Source organism: Triplophysa rosa, linkage group LG3, assembly GCF_024868665.1.
Source record: "Triplophysa rosa linkage group LG3, Trosa_1v2, whole genome shotgun sequence".
Classification (NCBI taxonomy): Eukaryota; Metazoa; Chordata; class Actinopteri; order Cypriniformes; family Nemacheilidae; genus Triplophysa; species Triplophysa rosa.
Genome location: NC_079892.1, coordinates 9,235,727 through 9,243,614, shown reverse-complemented (window position 1 = coordinate 9,243,614; position 7,888 = coordinate 9,235,727). Strand labels below are relative to the sequence as shown.

The following is a 7,888-nucleotide window of genomic DNA, read 5'->3' as shown; positions in this document are numbered from 1 at the left end:
TGTATAAATTTCTTTGTTCTCATGAACACAGAGAAAGATATTTGGATGCTTGTAACCAGACAGATCTCAACCCCCATTGACTCCCATAGTTGGAAAAACAATGGTTGTCAAAAGTGCCCCAGAAGTGTTTGCTGTCATACATTCTTCAAAATGTCTACTTTTGTGTTCAACAGAACAAAAAAAAAAGATAAAGTAATTTTCCTACTATGGGAGTCAATGGGGGTTGATTATATATATCTGTTTGGTTATAAGCATTATCCCAAATATCTTTCTCAGTGTTCATCAGAACAAAGAAATTTATACACATTTGGAACAACTCGAAGGTGAGTAAATGATGACAGAATTTTCATTTTTGGGTGAAGTATCACTTTAAAGGGGTCATATGACATGGCTAAAACAAATATTATCGTTTGTTTTAGATGTAATGCAATGTGTATACACGATTTAAGGTTAAAAAATGCTGTATTTTCCACATACCGTGCATGTTTGTATCTCCTCTTTGCCCCACCTCTCTGAAACGCGCAGATTCTTTACAAAGCTCATCGCTCTGAAAAGCGAGGTGTGCTATGATTGGCCAGTTAACCAGTGCATAGTGATTGGTCGAATACTGCAAGCGTGTGACGGAAACGCCCCTTACCATATTTGGAACATCAGGTTTCAAAGTAATTGTACTGACAGGTACGCCCACCTTACTTGCGTATACATTTGGGCGGTCTTAGTCAAATCATAGCACGAACTGACGTAGATTTGTGGGGGTGTGGTTACACGAGGCATTTCAGACAGGTCTGGGTGAGCATTCGCTTTTAGATAGAATGCATCTTTTGTTCCGACACTTAAATTTTTGTAATTTTACGTTTCTAATAAATGCATGGGCAACTTATAAAACACCAAAGACACAGAAAAACACGTATTCGCAACCATATGACCCCTTTAATACAAGTTCAGTTATAGCCTACTGATAAATGCCTGGTGATGCATCTCTGGTGTTGAAACAGTATTTTCTTCCCATCAGCTATTAAAACAGCAACTTGCATATCATTTACACTCTTTCTCGCATGTGTCCTTCAGACAAGGTTAAGAACAAGAAGCACTACATTTTTAAAATGAGTCACCCCAAAATACAGCTGACCAAATATAAAAACAGTGCCTGCAAGGCAACACTGTGTATTCCTTAAACAATCTTTTGTGCAGTAAAGCCCAAATTTACAAACTCCATTCAAACATTTTTTTGTTTGCAGATAATTTGAGCCATAGCTAATATTTATTTTTAGTTTTTATAATCTTTATCTTTTGCGGTAAATGTAAAATAAGACTTTACACATCTCCCATTAATGTAAGCATTAAAGACAACGGACAATGATGATGTGATTGGATATTTTTGCATAATGCATAGTGTTTTTTTGTTTTTTGTTTATTTGTTCATTTTTATTTTTCAGAACAAATCATCCAGTTATATATGATGAACATTTTAAAGCTTTGAGCAGTAAAGCATGGCCCTAGCTGTACCAAGGTCACAGATTCATCTAATGCACATACTAATAAAAATGCAATGCAACTTTTGTAGGGGGTACAAATGCAGGAATGTACACATTTCACAAGAAAAGTTAAGGCAATGACTGCAGTGCACAGCAAATATTGTTATTATAATCTATTAAATGCCATGTAGAGATTCAGATATAAAACTCTATGTACTGTAAAAAAACACTAACCCTCTCTCTTAACAGGTATTGTTCTGGCTTTTGTTGAAACTAGTAACTTTGTATTAGCATCTATTGTATTATTGCTTCTGTATGACATATCGCTTTCTTGCTCCCTGAACCCTCTGTAAGTCGCTTTGGATAAAAGCGTCTGCTAAATGACTAAATGTAAATGTATATACATATGAGTTACGGTTGTAATTCAGACATTTTCTCATAAGCTAAAGCTATGAAGTATCTTATAATGTAACCTTAATGTAATGACTATAAAAATAAAGTTGAGATATTGTGTCACCCATTAATCAATCCGATTTAATTTTCTTTTTAAATACAATTTTTAAGCATAGATATCTTATGAGAAGGTAAATCAAAAAACAAAACATTGCAGATATTATTAGAAGTGTGAAAATAACGTCTAGAGAGTGGTAAGCGATCCAGGACATTCTGAAAGACTGTGTTCGTAAATGAGGTGCTCCTCCGTTCCTCATAACAAACTCAATCCAGAAAACGGCACGATCAAGAGGTTTCATTGGCTGATCATGGTGCAACCTGGACAGTCTCCCCATATTCTGTCTATATGATGTGTTATACAGCACTTCTTCCAATGCCTGTGAAAAAGAAGTCCTGTCCAACTCAGCAACATCCACAATTTTAGCTGTGCCTTTCACCTTCATTCTTGACAGATTGTCAGGTTGATCAAATACTAAAGGCAGACCCAAAATGGGCACCCCATGATAGATGGCCTCTTGAATTCCATTTGTGCCTCCATGTGTTATAAAAACTTTAGTGTGGGGATGTCCGAGTAGATCATTCTGTGGTAGCCAATCGACAAGTAATGTATTATTACCAATATTGGCAGGTCGGGGTCCGGTGTGTCTCCAAATAACTTTTTGGGGCAACTTTGCAAAAGCTGCAGCAATTTCCTCTGTGATGTCCTGTGGGAGATATCTAAATAAAGTCCCTAGAGACATAACAATGAGACCATGCTCTTGTGAGTTTTGCACAAATTCTTGAAGATCACCTGGAAGTGGTTTAGCGGGTTTGCACTGGAAGGCACCCATATAGACGATATTTGGCATTGTGGGACGTGGAAACTCAAAGATAAAGTCATTTCTCATGAGCCAGATGTCTGCATTTTGAAGGAGGGAAACGTACTGAATTTCATCGCCGAAGTATTTGGTGCAGAAGGAGTGGTAATGTGGGTAGACAAACCTGGCTTTATGAATATGCTGAAAAATGTATCCCATTACATTCAGCACTCTCTGACCAAAAGTCATTTTATCTGTAAGCTCCATTCCTGGTATAGGGACGTAAGAAAGGGGCGAAGGGGCGATTTCAAAGTGTGCCTCTCCGTGCATGGTCCAACGTGCGTTTAAAACAAGCGGCAGGCCAAGGCGGTGAGCCAGGAACACGCCACTTCCAAAAGCAGGATCTGTCAGAACAAGGTCATACTTTGCGTCTAGGATTAAATCCATTAAGGTTTTATTTTCAAATATTTCTCCCATCATAGCAAGTTGATTTTGATGCATCTCTTCAATGGCCTTTCCAGACTTCGATATCAGCATGAGATGAGCCCAGAAAGACAATTTCTCTCGTCTGTTGACCAGAATCTGTCTTGTAAACGTGTCGACTAATGCTTCAATACCACCGTCGTCATAAACAGTAATGGAGATGTAAAAAGGAGATGTTTCCTTGATATGCCAGCTGTTAGAAGCTCTCAGCACAGTAACATTGTGGCCCCTTGTGTGTAATTCTTCAATAAGGATCTTCATGTTCACCCAGTGACTTCCATCTACTGGAAATACCAACACTTTACCTGCATACGCTAGTGGTAGTATGCACGCTAACAATGTGACAGAAATATAATTCATCTTTTAGGGAAAACGAAGGCAATCTACCTCTTGAACGAAGTTTAAAAGCAGCCCACGAGAATCCAAGTCTGAAAATGACTGAACAGGCACAGCCCTCATGAATGGCATTGGGAGTGTACGAGTCAGAGCCGTTGGAAACAGAGTTACGACACTCACATAAACGTCCAAGAATGGAATGTGGAAGTAAGTAGTGTCATGTAGCGACCAATGGACCCGTTTTGTGCCGACGTCACGCTTACGTCCCGGCATTAGCTGGAGGTAAAACAAAGGGAAAACTGGAGGCGGCCAATAGAAACCAGCACAGATTCGGCTACATAAGGAGTTTAAAATATCATCTTGTTGTGTTCTTGACAGAATACAGTCTCCAATTTGATATTTTAACACATACCTGCTGCCATTGCCAAACAAAAACACTGACGACAGCTGTAGTTAAACATAATAAAACGAGCGGACTGAACAGAAAAGATCATCGAAAATGCTTGCGTTTCACTTCATAACACTGAAGATTAAAAACGACTGTCTTTGGTGTGGATTATGATTTGGGTATGTGTCTAAAAATATCTCACGTATGCCTAAATCAGAAAGTGGGGAACAAGGTTATTTTCCCGTAGCATTAACTTTTGAAAGCATAGGGAATGCTAGCTAACTTTGTTAGTTATACAATTAGCAGTTACGAATTTGTTTGGGACTATTGAGGGCTCCATGAACCACGTGACCACAAGGCGGCGAGATCGAGTGTCGTAACTCTCATATTCAACGGCTCTGGTACAAGTGAAATTTTACACATGTGATGATGTCACAGAAAGTCTTTCTTTGAACAAAAACTTGTTCAAGCTTGTAGGCTACATAACAATCTTTGAGAGGTAGAAAGATTTAGCATTTCTTGTTGTCTCTTACATTCCCATTGTAAAAACTAAGCCTCACTCTTTAAAATACACTTTCATATAGCCTACATAAAATATGTACTTACAAAATGTACAACGTACTTATTCTTACATATGTATATGTAAGTAGGCCTATGAATAAGCTTACCTGTAGCAACGCCAAGGTCGTGGGTTCGATCCCAGGGGATTGCACATACTTTGAAACAAATGTATAGTATAATGCAATGTAAGACGCTTTGGATAAAAGCTTCTGCCAAATACATACAGATGTGTGATTTCTTTACATGCATCAACGTTCTTCAACACAAGATTGCGATGGTGTTAGGAGAGCGGTTAATGATAGAGGGAAAATTAGAATTAGGTCACATATTTTTTCAAGGAATAATAAAACAATAATTATTTTTGGACATATGAAAGTTTTGTTTTTGTTTCTTAAGTAATGTGAAATGGCCCTTTTTTATTGGCTTATCACGTTACGTAACGATACTTGTCTTGACCCTGCGCCAGCGCGAACCTGAAGGGATTCATTATGGCACAGTTTTGGCAGGTAAAGTTTAGTTAAGTTCCAAGAATAACTTTTGAAAATTTAGTAAGTTATGAATGGAAGAATAATTACATAACTTTACCGTGCAGTTTACCTGTAGAGGTGAGGAACGAATACATTTCGTACATTTGTAACGTGTCATTGTGGATTTGAAACGGCAATAATAGACAGACAGATAAAATAGAACAGTAACGTTAACCTACATAAAAACAGTAAATATAAAGACAATTTCGTTTTATATTTAATCCATATTCCATATTTTGAGCTAAAGGAAAAAAACAATATTATATCTGTGAAGGTGAGGGATTGCATTTCAGTGACAGGTCAATGATATGTATAAGTCAATGAGTGATAATGTATTATGTACACTTGATTGGTTGCTTTAATTCACTGTGTTCATAAAACTTTGGGAGATAATGCTTAACAAAAGTTGCTAAAGGGAAACCATGCACACCTTAAATGAGTTGATCATAAAGACAAAGGTTAAGAGTAATTACAATACTCGCTTTTGTACCAACACTCATGAATGATATTTGCTGCTCTGGACACATGCACAAATAACAAACAGATGGTTCCAGCGGCTACACTATAAAATAACTTTAGGGGCGGTTTCCCGGACAGGGCTTAAGACTAGTCCAAGACTAACTCAAATGTTAGAGGTGTCTTGATCGAAAACAACTCACACTGACATATCTTAAAATATTTTAGTGCGTTGTTTTGTCTCGAGATGCACACCAGTAATGTTTATGTTCATTTAAAACGACTTAAATATACTAATTTAACTAAGGCCTAGTCTCAATTTAGCCCGGTTTCACAGAAAAGGCTTACCTAAAGCAAGGACTGTGCCTTAAGTCTCTTAAATTAAAATGACTTAGATGAAAAATTATGGTGTGAATCTTGACAGAAAACAATGGCAATGACATATTTTAAGATATGTCAAGGCTATTTATTGTCAGTAAAGAGAGATCAAACTTTCATTTTAGTCTGGGACTAGTATTAAGCCTTGTCTGTGAAACCGGGCAAATGTGGCCCAAACTAAACTTCCAGTAGACCCCCAACAAGAATATACAATAAAATGTTAATATAAATTAATAATAATACATATATTAAATATAAACTAAATTGGTATATAATAACCAAGCACAGATCGTAATTTAACTTCGGGCCAGGTGTGTTTGTCCGATGAAACTGTCTATACAATTAATGATGAATGATATATCCTACATCATTCATGTTTGACTTTCTTCTTGAGAAAAAACACACAAAAACATCTAATTATATAAACTGTCACAAATACAAATATGAAAATGGTCACCAATAGAGTCAAAATAACATCTATAGAGTGGTAAGTGATCTTAGACATTCTGAACGACTGCGTTCGTAAGTGAGGGGCTCCTCTGTTCCTCATGACAAACTCAATCCAGAAGACAGCACGATCGAGAGGTTTCATTGGCTGATCACGGTGCAACCTGGACAGTCTCTGCATGTTCTCGCTGTAAAATGGGTTATGCAATACCTCCTTCAGAGCTTCGAAAACAACAGTCCTGTCCAGATTTGCAATATCTAGTATTTTTGCTGTTCCCTTTGCTTGCATCCTGGAGAGATTGTCAGGTTGATCAAAAGCTAAAGGTAGACCCAAGATGGGCACACCATGGTAGATGGCTTCCTGAATTCCATTGGTGCCTCCATGTGCTACGAACACTTTAGTTTTAGGATGTCCAAGCAGGTCATTTTGAGGGAGCCAATCTACAATCAAAGTATTATTACCAAGCATTGCAGGCCGTGGTCCTGTATGCCTCCAGATAACTTTTTGGGGTAGTTGAGCAAAAGCTGCAGCAATTTCATCATTTAAGTCACTCAGAAGCTGACCAAAAATCGTTCCCAAGGACATGACGACGACTCCATACTCCCCAGAGCTCTGCACAAATTCCTCAAGGTCAGCTGGAAGTGGCTCAGCGGGCTTGCACTGGAAGCCGCCCATGTAGACCACATTGGGCATTGTGGGGCGTGGAAACTCAAAAGTGAAATCATTTCTCATAAGCCAGATGTCTGTATTCAGGAGTAAGGAAGAGAAATCAACATCGGGACCAAAATATTTCTGAGTGAACACTTTGTAAGGATTACCAAAGTACTTTGAATTTTTATATAGAGTCATTATATGCATCACCACATTCATGACTCTTTGACTAAATGTCATTTTGTCTGTATGTTTTAAACCTGTAACAGGTACGTACGAGAGAGGAGATGGTGCTATATCAAAATGTGCTTCACCATACATGGTCCAACGGACGTTTTGGACAAGAGGGAGTCCAAAACGATGTGCCAGTAACACTCCACCTCCAAAAGCAGGATCAGTAAGAACAAGGTCATATTTGGCATCCTCCAGTGATTTCATCAGGGTCTCGTTGTCAAATATCTTGGCAGTCATATTACAAATTTGTTGGTGAATTTCTGTAAACCTGCTATACATCTCATCGGCAAGAGTCATTTCATTCCAAAATGAGTTTCCTTGTCTCTTAATCCGTAGTAAGCGGGGCAGAAACTTTACCATAAAATCATCATCAAATTCACCAACATTCACAGTAACGGAGGTGTAGTAAGGAGACGTATCTTTAATGTACCAGCTGCTAGATCCTCGGATCACTGTCAAATTGTGGCCTTTTGAATGTAACTCCACAATCAGGACCTTCATATTAATCCAGTGGCTTCCATCCACAGGAACGACCAAAATATTACCGCCATAGGATCCTGACAAAGCAGATAACAGGCCAAACAATATAAGACTGAAGTGATGCATCTTCATTTGCAACCTTTGACGAGAAAGAAAATATTCAGAATTAATATTTTATTGAGTAAATGAGATTAAAAATATTGCAGTGATAAAAAATAAAT

The 7,888-nt window shown here is 37.9% G+C and overlaps 2 protein-coding genes across 2 annotated transcripts; both read right to left on the bottom strand.

The window, feature by feature from the left end:
- Window positions 1-22: 22 nt before the first annotated feature.
- LOC130551569 (UDP-glucuronosyltransferase 2A1-like) lies at window positions 23-3,656 on the bottom strand. Its single transcript, XM_057329277.1, has one exon. It carries the CDS (start codon window positions 3,566-3,568, stop codon window positions 2,000-2,002), a length of 1,569 nt encoding a protein of 522 aa, XP_057185260.1. The 5' UTR covers window positions 3,569-3,656; the 3' UTR covers window positions 23-1,999.
- Window positions 3,657-6,221: 2,565 nt separating this feature from the next.
- On the bottom strand, window positions 6,222-7,793 carry LOC130551568 (UDP-glucuronosyltransferase 2A1-like). The gene has a single exon (XM_057329276.1). It carries the CDS (start codon window positions 7,791-7,793, stop codon window positions 6,222-6,224), a length of 1,572 nt encoding a protein of 523 aa, XP_057185259.1.
- Window positions 7,794-7,888: the final 95 nt, after the last annotated feature.

Bases quoted from the DNA above. Each gene is read 5' to 3' on its own strand.
- LOC130551569 (XM_057329277.1), bottom strand. From the start codon at position 3,568: ATGAATTATATTTCTGTCACATTGTTAGCGTGCATACTACCACTAGCG.
- LOC130551568 (XM_057329276.1), bottom strand. From the start codon at position 7,793: ATGCATCACTTCAGTCTTATATTGTTTGGCCTGTTATCTGCTTTGTCA.